At 37.9% G+C, this 17,295-nt stretch overlaps 1 protein-coding gene across 4 annotated transcripts in view; it reads right to left on the bottom strand.

Moving 5' to 3' along the window:
* Nucleotides 1-17,295, bottom strand: part of NRAP (nebulin related anchoring protein) — a 48,206-nt gene that overhangs the window by 20,873 nt on the left and 10,038 nt on the right. For all 4 annotated transcript variants that reach the window (XM_059476823.1, XM_059476820.1, XM_059476822.1 and 1 more), the window contains 14 exons: nt 15,546-15,650; nt 13,701-13,817; nt 12,229-12,333; nt 11,179-11,286; nt 10,373-10,477; nt 8,186-8,284; nt 7,577-7,681; nt 6,248-6,355; nt 5,318-5,419; nt 4,611-4,808; nt 4,288-4,392; nt 1,937-2,035; nt 849-953; nt 308-415 (listed from right to left, as the gene is read on the bottom strand). In XM_059476823.1, the coding sequence (XP_059332806.1) occupies nt 308-415; nt 849-953; nt 1,937-2,035; nt 4,288-4,392; nt 4,611-4,808; nt 5,318-5,419; nt 6,248-6,355; nt 7,577-7,681; nt 8,186-8,284; nt 10,373-10,477; nt 11,179-11,286; nt 12,229-12,333; nt 13,701-13,817; nt 15,546-15,650 (1,569 nt within the window). The remainder of the gene's footprint in view (nt 1-307; nt 416-848; nt 954-1,936; nt 2,036-4,287; nt 4,393-4,610; nt 4,809-5,317; nt 5,420-6,247; nt 6,356-7,576; nt 7,682-8,185; nt 8,285-10,372; nt 10,478-11,178; nt 11,287-12,228; nt 12,334-13,700; nt 13,818-15,545; nt 15,651-17,295) is intronic.

Genomic DNA, 17,295 nt, shown 5'->3' with positions numbered 1-17,295 from the left:
GCATTAAGTTATGATGTTTCACAGGAGATTTCCACTTCATTCTGAGTTCTAAAATTCACCCTCAGGTCAAAATGAGAATAGGAAAACACAGTCAGCATGTGGGAAAAAGCTCTGAATTGCTCAGAGCAACCCTTCTGACTAATTACAGAATGCCAATCACCCAGACAACTCCTCCATCGCTCCTTAGCATGAATCTAGTGAGGGTGGCTCAGGGCACTGAGACATATGTGACACATCCCCAACACTAGCAGCAACCTGGACTGTCAGCTGTCCTGAGAAAAAGGAGGCTGATGGAGACCATACTCACATCACTTGCCAGATCCCTCTTTGCCTTAGCTGTCAAGAATGACAAAGCATCCAAACGAAGCACAAATCCTTTTTCCTTCTGCTTCTCCCAGCTACTCCTGTAGAGTTTCTAAAGAGATGACAACAGCACAGTTTCTTTACTATTTTCAATCCTTTCTATTTCTTCTATAGTCACAGTGAAAGCTCTCAAGTAATGAGTCCCTCCTGTACTCCATGCCCAGAAACAGTATGGCTACAGATCAGAACCTGGTGTCCTCCCTTAAAAATCCTGTAACTGTGGATGCTGTGGTTACTGAAACCCCAATATCTCACTGGTTCCAGCAAAACTGTCAGTGTGCCACTTGCCTGGAAGAGTGTGAAAAATGCACAGCTCCAAACTCTAGAAGTGGCAGGTCTTCAGAGCAGCAGATTTGACCACGATTTATTAGGAGTGTGGGATTAAATTTCAAGATTTTAAATCTAAAACACGAGGACCTTCTCTGAGAAAGAACATAACTTTTACATGCATAACTATTCACAGGAGTGAAGGAATCACACAGTACCTCACTGATATTGGCAGCATTTGCTTTGGCCAGCATGAAGACAGGGTCATCTTTGCTGATGGTGTACTGATGAAGAAACTGCTCTTTCCCTGACCTGTAGGCAACCTGAACACAGGAAGCAAAGCAGAGTCAACAAGCAGTACTCCACATTTAATGATTAAAGAATAGTGGTTAAAACATTCCAAATATCCAAAGATTTGTGAGGGTTAACTTATTTGGGAAAGTTATTCTTTAGCATCTTGAACTTTTGTGTTAAATATAGGGTTAAAAACTGACCTACAGAGTCAGGTTGACTAAACTACTCATGGTTAAATTTCAAGGAAGATGTGAAACAGCACATATATCAGGACATTTTATTTCCCAAAGTTAGCTACTTATCTAGCTATAAGGCTGACAGCAATTCATACTCTATACAAAATGCATGCAAGAGCATATTTCACCCAGTGTTAAACTGCAGCAACTTCTTGTTAATAGGACACAGAAACAGAGAATTCTAGGCATGAAATGAAGAATACTATCAATTGAATCTGCAGAGAACATTTGTGACCTAAATGTAATTGCTGACACAACACTCCATGAGGACTAACATTACAACTTTGAATGAAAACATCAAGGACCTTTTATGTTTTGAGTAGAAATCATCCCCATTTTATATCCCAGGGCTACAACAGCAGAGAAATTAACTGCTCTGTTTTAGCCCATGAAGTTCTTGGAGGAGCTGTTGAAAACTATGAAAATATGCCCCATTCACAAAGTGCTACATTTCTTACATCCCAAAGAAAAAGAAGCCCCTACTATAAAGCTCAAAATCTATGGTTACTATTTTGTTTTCAGCACACAAGAGATAAGCACACAAGAGATTCCCAACGGTGCTGGATTTTTGTTGCTGTTGTTCTAGTTCAAAGAATTCAAGGAGAGAATTAATCAAATAAACGAATAAAACCCCTTAGAATTAATCTGAAGAAACTTTATACATTGAAAGGCTTTATGACTGGGGGCTCTCTTACCATCACACTGTGTCATATGTCAGGAATGACCACATTGTGCCTAAGCTGCTTGCAAAGAGACAAATTCAGTCAAGGACTCACATCACTTTGAAGTTCCTGGCTTTTCTTGGCGTGCTTGATCTGAGAACTGTCAGCCACACTGGTGAACTTCAGAGCATCAGCCTTCTGCCTGTACTTTTTCTGCAGCAAATTAAAGCAAGTTACATAAAATTTTCTACAGTACTTGCCCTCCCCTAAAAATGTATCACTTTTAAAAAGAACATGAGTGACAGAGCCCTGTAAATTCCCAGGAGAGTTTTAGCACAGGAATCAATAAGATAAGCTTCCAAGAACTACCCACTGCTGGTATATTGAGGTGAGGAGGGCAGTGCACAAGTGTGTGCCAAATGCACTGCTGCTGACACTGCAGGAATGAATATCTTTGGTGTCAGATGTGCTGACTACATCTCTTACAGGACCTGGGCTGCACACCAACCAGTGAGTGGTGTTCAACCTGGGCATGACTTAAGTCAGGAACCAAGAGAGCTGATAGGCCACACAGTCATTGTTACTATCTCATTTCCTTACAAGAGACTTCTCAAGCACATGCATGGATGGTTCAAAACACAGAACATATCTTACTGAGATATTTTTATATTATTAAGATGATAATTAAATTAGAGCGAGCAGTTTCAGAGTCCTGAAAGTAACTTGAATTCAAAATCTTGCTCTTTTCAAAGCAGAGCTAGGCATAGACATTGCAGTCAAGCCCTTCTGGAATGAACAGCTATGAGACACCTCCACAAGGCAATATTTTTCCCATCTCTGGCTCAAGTCTCAGAGATGGGAAAAAATATTGTTCTTTTTTCATCCTCTGGTGCTTATATAAAATCTGTTTGAATGGACAAATGTGCATAGAAACTAATATTTTTAGTCTGGTAAATAAGACTGTCCATAGTTTCATTCCATTTTGCATTTTGTTTTACATCTGAAACACACTGAGGTGAATGGAAAACTTTAATTCACTTCATAAGGCTTTAGAATAGGCCTGTTTTAAATTGATGTCATTGCCTAAACCTTTTGCACCCCTCATTTGAAAGCAAGCTAAGCATCCTTTCTTTCCTTGACATAGTACAAGGAAAGGCAGGACTCTGTTTCAAGACCACATTGTGACAGGGGAGACCAAGCAAAGTTGTGTTCTCTAATTGAATTCTCATTCTACCAGTTCAGTCATGAAGTGGGGCATTCCACCTAGAAAGGGTATAAATGCAGTTTTTTTCTTTATCTGGCATTTCAGGAGAGAAATTCTTCTGTTTGAACTGATGGGTGAACAGATCAGTTTGCACTGTGTCTCTGCCAGGGGAACACAAAATAGAAGTTAAAAAAGCATGCAGCACTTCAAAGAGGTGCTCATCGCTTTATTTTAGAAACCTGGAAGGGAGGGCGGCAGATTAAAAACAGCATGTTTTGTCACCTTGCATGGAACACAAGGTAGTGACATCCTGCAAAGAAATGACAAAACACCAGGCTTTGTATGGCAGTAGAGATCTCTAAAATAATATCCACCAGGCTCCAGTTCAGGTGACTGGCAGCCTCTCGTGGCCTTGCGCAGCGCTGGAAGGAAAAGGCAGATCATTATGGATTAAATATTTGTGGAAGTAATTACTACCACAGCACACCCCAGAAGCAGGTGTCAGTAGCAAGACACCAGATCTGAAGTTGCTGCTCTTCTTTTGTTTCTAAGATGTATTTTTTCCCCTTGTAGGAGTAGTGAGAGGATGTCAGAGACCCAAGGTGTCAGAGTGTGATCGCCAGTAACTAACTGGCTTCTGCTCCTCCTTCCAGAACTGAGTGGGATTTTATCCCTCTTGTCAAACTTCCCCTAATTTATTCTTCTTTCTGTTCTCTAGTTTTCCCAGCACTAGTGAGGCTGCTCAACCATAGTTAAGAAGCTGAGGAAGTTTACTTCCATAAGGTTAATGGCAGTGCAAAGCCATGAGTTAATAAAGCAAAAGCAATGAAAAGCAGGAAAAGCTGAAGCTATCAGTAAAGTCACAGCCCCTACTTGCCAAGGAGCAAGGAAATTTTCAACTATGGCTGATAAATATCTAATTTTTCAATACTGCTCCTTAAAGCCTTTTTGTACTTCATGCAGCACGTGAAACTCAATGGAAATTTAATGCTGATCTGCAACATGGACAGGAGAATGAAAACAGGTGGAACCACAAATACAGGGATGTCTACCTCACAGATTAGTTTGATAATTATATAAAGGGAAAATGTCATTTTAATCTCTAACCCAGGATCTTTTAAACTAAATTATGCCCATCAGTTTTTCCATTTCTCAGATATTCCTTGTTAGGAATCCTGTACTTATTCCACACAATGTAACAGAGTAAGTGTGCATGAACCTTTCAACAAACGACAGCCAGAAGCCTGAGAACTTTGCTTACCTCACTGACTAAATCTCCTGCCTTTTTGGCTTGCTGGATATTAAGACTTCCTTCTGTGATACATCCAGCTCCTTTCATCCATGTCAGATCTGCCCTATATTGGAGCTGCAGAGGAAAATTACATTTATTGGCACAGAGAACACAAGAATAATGTTTGCAAGTGAACATGCACCCATTCCAGTTGCAAAGTCATTGCAAAGACACTTTAAAAGCCATAATACAATGAGGCAGTGTTCATATGAAACAAGAATTACCATCAAATGGAAAAGGTTATAATCTCTCGTGCTGTTTTTAACAGTTAAGCTGGCTGTACATCATCTTACATCACTCTGGAGATCATAGGCCTTCTTTGCCCACTTGGTCTTCATATCTTCTGGCAGCACAGTGTACTCATGGAGTCTTGTTCTGTAATCCAAGTCACTGGCCAGTGCCTGAGCCTTCTTGGCATGCCTCAGGTTTATCATGTCCATGGGCAGATGGAAATGGGCCTTGCTCTCCTCAAAACCTTTTCTGTAGGCAATCTAGACACAGGAGTGAAAATAGATTGTCTGTATCAGATATTACAAAGCTGTCTCAAGTCCCCTCTCTTCTCTGGTCTTTATGCAGATTAGGCAAAAAAACCCCAAACACATTTAGAAATCAGGTCCTAGGAGGGACAAAACAGATGTCAGGGTAAATTTTCTAAATTCTAGAGACATTTTCTCTATTATAGTAAATCTTACTTTTAAACATACCATTACAGACTTAAAAGTTCTGTGTAGAAGTTTATACTGAGGTTTTAATATGATGATATTTTATTCATATTGAGGTTTTAACTGGATGTTATTTTTCCTGCCCCAAAATAAGGGTGCCATTGCCCAAAATCCCCTGCTGTCCAATCATTGCAGATTAACAGATGGTGAAGGAAACCAATTTTGTTAAATGTTTGCAAGAATTTCTTACAGTAACAGCAGTAACAGTGATAGATCACACAATGTTGCTGAAAGTTTCATAATTATGAAAACCACCTTTTGAGTAAGAAATAATTTACCTCACTACTCATCTTGGCCACCTTCAGAGAGTGCAAAAGTCTTGAATCTTTGGTTTCAGTTGCTTTTCCTTTTGTTTTTTCATATTCTTCTTTATATTTAATCTGTCAAAAAAACCAGCATAAATCTAAGAATATTTCCAATTACCCATGAAGTAAGCAATACGTTTTTCACTGGTGATTTGGATGTTCAAAATTTAGAAGAGCTTTGTCTGATTCTCTCATTGTCACTTCAAATTTCCCAGATTTTCTCAGAAATTCCAAAGATGCAAGATCAGTCTCATTTATGAGATCTTTAACCTCATTCCTTAAGGCTCAGCCCTCTGAGGTGAATATGCTTTAATTCTCCTGATTAGCTAAATTATCTGGCTCTTAGAGGCAAAAATAAGAAATAAATCCAAGTAAGGAATTCAAGACTTAATTTTTTTATGAGGTGGCAGTTTAGAATCCCCACTACTGATGAACATTTTTCAGCTGCAGAAAAAGTATCTCTCTTTTCTCCCTCTCCACGGGTTAAAAATCTTGATATAAGTTGTTTAGAAAGCTTTTGTTTGGCTTTTTTTTTATATACATGTGTTTATGTTAAGGAAGCAGACTAAAGAAATATGCATTCCCTTTGTAGTAGATGATAATACTATTTTTGAGGCTATAAACAATTCAAAACACTGAATTTCACTATGGGTTTATTGTGTAAATTTAGCTTCACTCTGTACACATGATTTTAAAAAAAATAATTTTCGGCAAGTGAAATTTCCCATCAGAATCTCAACTGCTCATTAGCCATTGAGAAAGATGGACAGCCAAATGCAGGATTTAAACATCCAGATGAAGTGAACTATGCTTTATTTGTCTGTGCTATAGCTACTAATAGATAAAGAATAAAGAATGAGAAAGACATAAAGAATAATCCCCAGGTAACTAAATGTAACATACATCACTGGCAAGATCCCTGGAAGCTTTGGCAGCAAGCAAAGGCAGAGAATCCAGTTTAATTTCAAAGCCCTGGCCCTTGCTCTTCTCCCAGCCTTCTTTGTACTTAACCTGAGAAAGGAAAGACAGCAACATGTCACTAACACAAATACACAGGAATTTCAAACAAACATGGAAATGACTCAGAGAAAAAGAGAAGCAGAAATATGCTCAGTCCACAAACTGGAACCTCCTTAAGTCACAGTTCATTGTCATTTTGAGCTAATTAATTGTCTAGGATTGAGTCAAAATTTTATTCTTGGAGTTCACAGGCACTTAATGTCCCAGAACATCCAGCAATAATTCTCAGTTTCAGACAGATAAGGAGGAGGGAGGGTTTTTCAAAATTGCTGCTGGTTATGTCTACCTCTGAAAATAGTATAGATGTATAGGAGCTGATCCATAGGCAGAACATCTAGTGCTGAGAACCTGACAACCTTCCACTCATTTCAGGATTTTTCTTTCCCATCCCCAAACTATAACCAGTCAAGCCCCACACACAGAATTTGAAGGTGCAGTTCTTTACATGAGAAAGCATTCAAAGGGAACCCAGCTGGTGTGCCCTGAGACCACCCCACAGGTGAAGCAGAGGTCAGGGCAGCATCCCTCATAACAATCTGATTTTCTTCACAAGCACACTCATGAGCTACACTATCTCACAAACACCATGAAATGCATGAGAATCACATCCTTCACTTCTGAAAGTTGGTGGAATAAATAATAGTTTTTTTAAGTAATATTTTTTTAAGTAATAGTTTTTTAAGCTCTTTTTCAAGATTCCACTTGAAATTCCATTAAAGCAAGATCAAGCATGCCTTCATCCATACTCTGTACGCACCTAATGAAGGTAAAAGGTTCTCAGGAAGACCCAGTTTCTGGATTTGGCTTTTTGCATGTTTATATTTATCCTGAACTTTATCAAGCCCAGCAGTGAGCTTGATCCAAGCTGGCTGAAGTCACTATTTCTTTCCACTGACTTCAGTGGACTTTGAATTACTGGAATTGTGCAAATGTTGGTTCTTCATACAAATTTCACCTCAGAAGAAGTTAATTTTGTTGAGTGAATACTGATTTACTGATTTAAAGAAATTCAGATCATCAGAAAATATATTGGAAAAAAAGTCTAGAGGTTTCATTGCCCTTGAAATTGGATGTCTGTCTATTCTGGGAACCATATTTAATTTTGTTTAGTACAAAGACAAATGCTTCCAGAAAGTGTGTCATCATCTTTAAATGAATTTCAGTCTATTAACAGCACCATGAATGCCAGTATTTCCCCAAGGCTTGACTGACCTCACTGTATAATTCAGCATTGGCTTTGGCTTTCACTAACAGTGGTACATCCTGAGGTAGAGTGTAATTTGATTTTGTCTTCTCATACTGGGCTCGGTAGTTCACCTGTGTATGTTGAAAAGGTCAACAAGAAACTCAGTTATTTTTAACTTAAGAAAAATATAACAATTAGACTGAATGATTGCTGTTAAATTTCAGGTTATTGATGCCATAAATTATAAATACATTCATAGGAATTAGTGATGCAAGCATGAAGGCTGTAAGGCTAACTTTTACTTAAGCAGTAGGAAGTAGAAATTTACTCTATAAATAAAAGAGCCACTGATTATCTTTAAGTACAAAAGATATAATTTAAAACTTTGCCTTAATAAATACACAGAAAATAATTTCCTAAAAAAGCACACTGATACAAATCTTAAAAGTGGAGACAAATCTACTGGTATGCTTGCCACATTTTTTCAAGTGATTTTATTTAATATATATTCTTGGTTTGGCTATGCATCTGCTGAAGAACTGTCAAGAATAAAACACATAAGGATACAAATGCTATGAAATTAAATTATCTCATCATTCTAATGAACAACAGGAGCTAATGATGGGAGAACTTACATCACTGAGCTGCTGTGCATTTATTTTGGCTTGAGCAATTTGTGGAGTGCTGGCCACAGAGCTGTACTTCAGCTTGTCTATGCTTTGCCTGTAGTTTACCTAATTTAAAATTAAATTTAAAAAAAAAATTAGTAAAGGAAGAAATGGTCAGACCAGAAAATGAGAGATTGAATAGATGAAGCTTTGCTAACTAATGCTCTGGATAAAATATTACTTAAACCATAATAAAACTCATTTTCTTAACCATCATTTAGTCCATTTTTGTCTTTAGCAGACAAGAATTATTGTAATTGTCTATGAAGAGCTCTATACAGTGTACCACTGGGTAGAGCAAATGAATTCTCTTATACTTGGTCTTTACTGAGTTTTAATGCAATAAATTAACCACAGAATTTCTCTGTGTGGTCAGAGTTTTGTGTGGATGTTGAGAAAATAAAAATACATACTTATATACAAAAAAAGTAATTTTAATGTCAGCCAACAAGAGGACTGAAACCCATTAAATTACTAACACAATAATATGGTAGCAACAACAATAAGTTATAAAAGAAATATGTTAAAGCCCCAAATTATGCAGGATAAAAAATCACATGATGCTTCCTTTCAAACCTGTTGCAGCAAAAGAACTCATTGCTATACTACAAAACACAATTATTATTCTTTGTAGGCCCTCATTAATATTCACTGTAGTTAATCACCACTTTGCAAACACTGCAAATCATATTGTTTAAAACTAGTTTCTTAAGAACACTTCTTTCCAGTAAAGTGGAGCATATTTCTGGAGACTTTGAGTTACTGAAACTATTTCAATGCAAACCTTCTTATCTCCCGTATCCTCACATAAACTTCCTCATTCTGCCAGAATGATAAAAGCTAGGAAAAAAGGCCTGAATTATCTCACAGGTCCAAAGTGATTAAGGTACTTAAAACAGTGCATTTGCTTCCTTAGAAACAGAGAGAATTTTAATTCCATGGAAAGGGATCATTTCTTTTAACTGAAACTGAGTATTTATTGCTACTTGTGATTGCTTAGTGTATGAGAGAGGTGTATTCCTAAAAGAGCTCAGAGTGAGCATGTTGGTTATTTGGGAGTGCACCAGCCCCTGGGAATAATGCAAAATCCTAGATCAGGACTGGTGAAACTGTGTCTCTGTGGCCAGTGGAATTGTGTGTTTCAAACCCTGATGCTGATGCAGAGCCACTGGAATTTCTGAGATTATTTTTTACATTTTGGACATGAATGTATGTTTACCTTGAACTCTTTAAGAACAGAGCTTTCTCACACTGTAAGCAATCAAACACTGAATTTTACTGTTTTCAGCTTTTACAAAGGCAAAGCTGAAATTTATGCTACAGAGGCAAGAGTTCATCTTAAGAGTTGAAGTGTACCCAACACTTCCCCAAAAACATCAGGGCTCCCAGTTCTAGCTCTTCATGCTACCATCCTTGTCTGGGAAGAGGTGTTTATGCCCAGATAAATCTCACATAATGTTAATGACCTCTCTAAGGCATAATGCTCCTGGATTTTTGTAATTTCAGTGTAAAGACAGGGTGTACCTGCCTTAGGAAGTCAGAAATGCCCTGCAGAGCTGCTGCTCTCCTCTGCTGAGTTTGTAAGCAATGCCTGGTGTCTGTGCTCCTGACTGAGGCACAGGGTGAGCCGGCAGAGGAGATCAGCCAAGCTTTTAATGCCTGTGAGCAGTGAGGGTATCATCCTTTCCCTTCCTACAGCCAGGGGCACAGGGGCTCCTCTCTCAGGAGCTGGAAGGTTCTGTGACCAACCCATTCCCCTCCAAAGGGGAACAACAGTCCCGGGGAATTCACAATGGATTCACAATTGAGTCTCCCTGTGCTTTCAGTGCTTGATGCTGCTGCTGAAGCTGCCCCAGGGTGGTGAGACTTGTGCAGCACAGAGCTGGGATAGGGCAGAAGTCACAGATTTCACATCACTCCACAATCTGTGCTGAACTGACCCAGCAACAGGACAGGGCAGCACTTTAAACTGCTCTGAGACCTCCTGACACTGCACTTTTTTGGTTTAGCTTTGTTAGCAGTGTTTGCTCCTGTCATTAAATCATCATTTGACACATGCAATCTATCACAATCTCTCCTACAGACAGATGATGAGCTATGCAAGTCACAGGAGGGGGAAAAAAAACCCAAAAACTAAAACATAAAATTATTTACATCTTTCAAAGGGACCAACTTTCTTGTTGTCTGGTATGAAGGAGTGAGAGTAGCTGGGTAATTGTAGTCAACACCATCATGTTTGTAATCAGACTTATAGGCTATCTGAAACACAAGGAGAACAAAAAAAAATAATTCTTTTTTTTTTCAGCTGTCATTTGTTTGAATAATTATCAGTCAAGAGGAAAAGGGAAACAATAATATTAATATTAAATGCAAGAAACAAAGTAAGTTCAATGTCATGAGTGACAAAGAAAATGAAATTATTTGCATAGTTTAGCCACTAATTGATTCTTTTTCAGCTTCTCAATTAATCCAATGCCAACAGTGGGAGCATTAACTTAACTTCCACCTATGACACATCTCTTTTATCTTTCTGCTTAGTTCTCAAGCTTCTTACAGATTTGTAAATAATGTACTTGAAGGAATGGTATGTAATGAAATAGCTTCTTGACTAACCCAGTAAATTAAATTGGAATCCAGAAATCTTCATTAAAGACTGTTTTTTCCAGCAAAGGTCTGACCCTGGGGGTGGTGGCAAACAACCTTCAGCATCCTACTGATGTCAAAGAAAACTGAAGGATCTCAGTATGTTGCCAGATCACTGAAATTTCTTATTTTAACTTCTTCCACACAGTGAGCCATAAAACAGTGCAAAAGGGTTTCCAGAATTTCCCCTCTTCTCAACACATCTGTCCATCAGATCCCCAGTACAGTATGATCTAAAGTTTTCTATCAACTTAATTCTGGAAAAACTGAAAGACCAGGATGCCCCAAGCACACAAGTGTGATTAAAAGGGACTCACATTGCTTGCCAAGCTGCCAACCTTCATGGCATGGAGCATCCTCTTGTCCATGCCAACACCCACATAGTGACCTTTCATCTCATTCTGGTAGGTTTCTTTGTACTTAAGCTGTACCAAAAATGAAAAAAAAAAAAAGAAGATAAAAATACTCTGAGAAAATATATTCAGCTTTTCCAGTGAAGAGTTTCAGCTTTTAAGAGTTTCCATATTTTACAGCAGGGAGACAATTTTTACAGCTCTGGTCTACCAGTGCTGCTCCAATACAGGAACTCATTAGTCCACAACAGACTTGGTATTTGAAAAAAAAAAGCTAAAACTCTCAGTGAGTTTCTTTTACTACCAGATATCATTTACTTGCTCTTCATATCACCTAAATGCCACATAAATAAGATACATCTGTGTTTCATTAGGAACAAATGCTAGAACAAAGTCCCAAGCAGACAATATTTGTACATTAAGAAATGAACAAAATTGGGTTGTTTTGGTGCATCTTTCACCAATCCCAGAGTGGGGGATTTGACAAGAAAAATTGATCATTCAGCTACCTCAACTGTATGGCAAAATATTTACTCCTCTGGGATTTTAGAGAATGGTAAGAGGCAGTATGAAACGAAATTGTATTTCGTGAGAAATCAGAGGTATAACTATTAACACTGATAATTTTCACACAGTAATTATGTTCCTCTCTGGCACTTCACTCTGGTGAAGTATCTTCTGCCTACTTGTCCAGTCAGGAAATGGACATGCACAGTGAAATAAGTAATAATTATGACAGACCAGAGAAACAACTCTGCTACTTCTCTAGATCAGCAGTACCTGATAAGTGAATTTTCTTCCAAATACCATAATAGTTCTTTTCATAATCCTAAATGAAATGAGCCCCAGTTATACATCAGGACACATTAGGATGAGTGTTGTACAAAAACGGTCTAAAATGAGTTATAATCACATTTCCAGCACACATTTATATGAAACACACACTCCCAGATGACCTGTGATTCCAGCAGCTACTATGGCAAGTAAGCCACACACCAGGTACTGAAAACTTACATCACTGGTGAATTTTGAGATCTTGCTCGTATTCTTGAATTGTGGAGTGTCACAGTAGTTCATGCTGTAGCCTTTGTTGTTTCCAAGATCCTTCTTGTACTCCACCTTAGTGACAAAAATGCACAACGGGAAGCTATGGTAAAACCTTAATCTGCTCTATCAAGTTCCTTCTCACACTTTTTATTAGGCAGACCCACTGTTCAGAGATTTTGACACATGGTGTTCATCAGATGGCATATGATGAAAATTAATGTGAAGAGAATATTCATGTACTCAGTTCTCATTTTACAGGCAAAAGAAATGCAATTTCATCCTCTGCAAACTACACAAGACAGTGGCAGGAGGGAAACTATTAACGAAAACAATGATATACAAAGAAATTCTGAGGTGAGCATGCAGCAAATGAACATGTACAAATGTGCCATGTACCAAATTCCAGCAAGACCTCAGCAAGAGCTTTTGTACTCATACAGCCATTCCTGTTTAAGGAACTGAGCCTGTAACTGCTGCAGTGAAAGACTCAGAGATGAGAGGAACTCAGCTTGCTTGGCTGAGGAAATCAAAGGCAGAGAGAAGAAAATGATGTATTTGTAAACCTCTCAGAAAAGTAACCATGCAGGGAGAAGAACTTTTTAAACTAAAGGGCAACGCTAGCACAAAACACAGTGGTAATAAAGTGGACAGGAATAAATGTAGGCTAGAAATTGGAATAGGAGGATTATACAGTGCTGTGTTGAAGCAGCAGGAGCCAGGAATCATTGGCCCAGGAGGCCCCTTCCAGCCCTACTTCCAGGGGTTTTTCATTATTGAAGGTTTCATACTTTGACATCTCAAGAGTATAAGTTTTTTAAGTGCCATAGGGAAGTTCTAGAAACTCACATTTATTAATAGTTTTATAGCTGATATGACACTATAAATAAATTAATAATTCAGAATCTACTGAGCATTCTCTTGCAATCTTCCCTTATCAAGCAGAAAAAGAATCAATTATCAGTGACTCACAGTCTTTCACAGGATGGAAGAAAACAGAAATCTGCATAACCAGAATGGTTTAAATTTTGTCTCTGTTCTTATTTTTTTATTATTAGAATATCCTCTGAGACACTCTAAGATACACACCAAATTAATCGTAAAGCTTTATATATTAATATCATATTAAGAGCACAATTCAGGTTTGGGGTGGGTTTTTTTCAGTTTTCAATTTTTGACGTGGTCAGAACTAAAATCACTCTCCTGGGGTTAATTTCCCACAGTTTCATAGAGATGATTGGAAGGGCCAGAAGGCTGCACCTAAAGATCTGTTCTTGAGCTTTTCTCTCCAGTTGCTGTGCTACACACAGATGCTTTTTTTTATGTACAATGCAGGAAGAACAACAGCTTTATTTTTTTTAACATGCACTCCTTACTCATCAAACACAGATGTTTGTATGAGCTGCTCCCAAACTTGTTAAGAGATCGATTCAAGCCCTTACCTCACTGACAAGCTTGTTAACACTTTGGGCTTGTTTAAGGACCAAGTTGTCTTCAGCTGTTAGGGAGTGAAAGTGAGCTGCACCTTTCATCTTGGAGAGATCTTTCTTGTATTTTATCTGAAAAGAAGTAGGGAGAATTATAAAATAGATGTGCATCTTTTCATCCTTACTATTTAGACTGGCTTCATGAGTCAGGATAATATCTTCCCCGTGTATGGTTTGATAAGTAAATGGAATTGCCATGCTGAAACACTGTATTTACTACCTTGAATAACCCAAATATAACTCCATAGCCCTGCACAGTCCCTCTCAAGACATTTTACTAGATAGCATTTTTCATTAATTTTTGACATAGACTGAACAGCAGTGGTTGTTGTTCATAGCTTGAAGAGATTACTAGCAGAATCTTGGCTGGAGCTTGTGTGCTCTTCTATTAATGAAGTTAATCCTCAGTACTTAATTTTAGTCAGAGGATTACAGATAGTCATCAAGCAGTCTGCAAACTTTTCCTTCTGTAGAAACCAGCTTTTTTAAAAAGCTCTATCTTTTTGTACTTTCAATGTGTTTAAGGGAATTATATTTCTCTACAAAATCAAGATTGAAATAAGGGAATTCTAAATTAAATTTAGACATCAGGTTTTTGACATAAATTGGACTTGGATGGGTGAAGAGAGGTAGTAGTTGGCCTTTTATAAATTATTTCACATGAACTGACATGCAAAGTGGTTTGGCTTTTTTTATTTTCCAAGTCTGCACACATTTCCTCAGGCTTTAAAACTACAAGGAAAGTTGCTAAGTACTGTAGTGTGCAAATGTTACTTCCATGAAGCAATCCTCCTCTTCACTCCATGTATTATAAATTAATGAGGAAACTACTGACCATTAGCATTTTCAAAACCTTTCAAACTTTATCTGGAAAGGTTAAATATTCCATGTTTAAACAGGGGATCACTGAGTTTGTCCCCAAACTGGGATTGGTCACAGGGGATTTTTGGTGTTTTATATTGTCCCAGTGATTAGCTCGGGTAACAGAACACGACTGATCCTTTCACTCCAGTTTACTGCTCGTGTCTAGCCCACTCTAACACGAACTGAAAGGCTCCACCATCTGCTCTCTGCCCACAAGACAGACTGAGCTCATCAGCCCAGGCAGCCCCAGCGGGGACAGGTGCCCACACTACAGAAGTTGTCACTCACAGGAGCCCTTCAGAACAGCCACAGGGTACTGACCTACAGACTGACCCACTGTTTTGTCTCTGCCAGAAATGGTCCTCCCAAATAGGGCTGAGGCTGATGGGCTGGATGCAGGAATCACACACCACCACCTCTTTGCCAGCTCTTCAGTTTGCCACCCAAAACCAAAAATCACATCCCAGAAATAAGCTCACTTTTGTGAAGTGACAGTGTCACACTCTCTGCTTCTTTTCCTCCATATGACTTGCTTTGTGCTGGAGGCATGATACATCAAAATATCAAAACCAGTACAGTTCATTCATCCTCCATTTATTCACTACTGGGAATACCACAGTAGTCCACAGGATGATTAAGGCAGTTGAAGATTTCATTAATAATACAGGTGCAGATTTGCCAGGAGGGTTAACCTAACAGTAGGGATCCCCATTAGTTGCTACATGCATCTCCTCCCTCATGCAAGTTGGAGCTGTGCCCCCTTCTATTAATGGATATTATTAATCCCCTGAGCCGTCCAGTTCCCAGCAATGCAGCAAAATGTCACTTTTGTTTACTTCTCAAGTGCAGTTTTAGCATCCTCCTCCCAGGCACTGCTCTGACAAACTGCTGTTTTTAATTGTTTATGAATTGTATTGATTCAGGTTTCATACTTACATCACTTGCCAATTCATTTGCTTTCTTGGCATTTTGATAAGCTGGAGTGATCATAGCAGGAAAGCTTCCTTTCCCTCTGCGTTCCTCAAACTCATCCATATATCCCTGAAGAAAATTCAGATGTTTACTCATCACACATGAGCAGGTGGGGCCATGGGTTATTTTACAAAGCCCCACAGTCCTTGTTAGTAGGAAGGTTCACAGCTTCAATGACTTTTTTTTTTTTAATGAAAAATGACCAAAATATAAGAATAACTTGACCTGTTAAATTACCTATGCCTCTGAAGCTACCTGTGCATCATTCCAAGAGAAATTTAGGTAGCTCTTAGCTGTGGTAAAGATAGCATTCAAGTGTACAATGACACACACCATTCTGCTCTCACCTCATTTCCCACAGAGATGATATCTGCTTGACTCTCTGTTTGTCAATACATGTTTTCCTGGAATTTTATAAAAATAGCTAATGGCTTGGTTAGCCAGGCTAACTTTAAACTTTACACTTTACACTTTAATGGCTTAAAGTTAACAAGTTTAACATAGGATCAGCCTTTCTTTGTGGTGTTACAGGAGCTGTTTGATCTTTCCATGGTCATTTTTCACATCATAATTGACCAAAAATAATAGTTCACTAGTGCTGTGATGTATTTTGAAGAGGGATAAATAAGTGAGACAGAGATACCTAGATATCAGAATGCCAAACTCCTTAGTGAACAAAATCAAAAATTCCATTTGTCTGATTAAAAAACCCAATTGTTGTGGAAGTATCACCCTTAAACTCATCTATAGATAAGTCTATGCGTAAATATCTGACAATTTGAAAGCCATTTAGATAGTTTAACTGCAAAATACTGGGGAATTTTTTTTTATTGTAATGGACAATAATAATCTCAATGCCTTCTATGGCAAGATCTGGGGAGAACTTGGAGTACAAACAAGAATACAAACAAGTGAGATAAAGTGTAATGTGTCTTCTCTGCAATATTTTGTAAATCTTTTGTAGTAAAGAGGCAGTTTGAGCAAAAATAGAATGTGCCATGAATAGGATGCATGCCAAGAATGCCATGGAAAGCACAGATAGGAATGGCTACAAATATCTGGGATATCTCTTTTGTGTGTTCTCAGTGCAAAACCATCCATTGTAGGTCATTTTGGGCACCATCAATGCTTTAAAATAGGCCACACCACAAGTTTGTGGACATTATGATGCACATTGGTGAACAATAGTTACAATGGCATTAAATTATTCTATAAACAGGCACTGAAAAGAAAAAATATAGTGGAATAATCAGCTGAGTTAGCTTCTTAAAATACTATTAATGAGTTTGAATTCTCCAGACCAACCTGTCTTTCGCTTCTAACTTTCTTAAATACATTTTAATATAATTTCTAACATTGTGCATATATTCAAACTATTCATATATTCAACTATTTTAGCCACTCTTAAGGTTTTTAAACACGAACAAAAAGATGTTCAGCACAAGAATTTTACAGTAAGATTCTTTAAAGTGTCTCATGTTATATATATAAATATGCATGTACATATATACATATATCTATATCTATCTGTCTGATGCACACTCAATTCATTGTTAATGATCTCAACAGTTAGAAATCTAATCTCTTTACCCATGTTAAGTCACAATTTACTCAGAAAATTCCATTAATTTCAGTGACTCTGTGTTATTTTACTAACAATATCAGTATCCAATCTATAAAGATTAAAACTCAAATCGAATTTGAAGTCCATGAC

Source organism: Ammospiza nelsoni, chromosome 8 (genome assembly GCF_027579445.1).
Source record: "Ammospiza nelsoni isolate bAmmNel1 chromosome 8, bAmmNel1.pri, whole genome shotgun sequence".
Taxonomy (NCBI): domain Eukaryota; kingdom Metazoa; phylum Chordata; class Aves; order Passeriformes; family Passerellidae; genus Ammospiza; species Ammospiza nelsoni.
The sequence above is the reverse complement of the archived record's forward strand: the minus strand, read 5'-3'. Positions and strand labels throughout refer to the sequence as shown.